General features: G+C 64.7%; 1 protein-coding gene across 1 annotated transcript in view; it reads right to left on the bottom strand.

Annotated features, from left to right (window-relative positions):
- The window catches only part of TRPM4 (transient receptor potential cation channel subfamily M member 4), a 42,766-nt gene that overhangs the window by 31,519 nt on the left and 10,777 nt on the right, over positions 1–470 (bottom strand). Inside the window, 1 exon segment of the mRNA XM_015565454.1 lies at positions 1–396. Within this exon segment, the coding sequence (XP_015420940.1) occupies positions 1–396 (396 nt within the window).

A 470-nucleotide genomic window follows, 5' to 3' on the forward strand; every position in this document is an offset into this window, starting at 1 on the left:
CAGGTCTGGAGGATGGGGCCCCCCGACCCCCCCAACACTGACACCACCAGGTTCGGGGCCCGGAAGCCCCATGTGCGCGTGACCAGATTATAAACCGTAGCCGGATCCGTGCGGTCAGAGAGTCGGAGGAACTGTGGACACAGGGGAGGGGGGACACGGGAGGGGCACAGAGACCAAGTAGGAAGCAGAGGCCCAAAGGGACCCGGAGGGCGGACAGAGCCCCAGAGAGAGGAGGACACAGACACCCAGAGAGAGGGGGACACAGACACCCAGAGAGAGGGGGACAGACACCCAGAGAGAGGGGGACACAGACACCCAGAGGGAGGGGGACACAGACACCCAGAGAGAGGGGGACAGACACCCAGAGAGAGGGGGACAGACACCCAGAGAGAGGGGGACAGACGCCCAGAGAGAGGGGGACACAGACAACCAGAGAGAGGGGGACAGACACCCAGAGAGGGGGGACAGAC

The sequence above is a fragment of the Myotis davidii genome, unplaced genomic scaffold, assembly GCF_000327345.1.
Source record: "Myotis davidii unplaced genomic scaffold, ASM32734v1 scaffold2100, whole genome shotgun sequence".
NCBI classification, from domain to species: Eukaryota; Metazoa; Chordata; class Mammalia; order Chiroptera; family Vespertilionidae; genus Myotis; species Myotis davidii.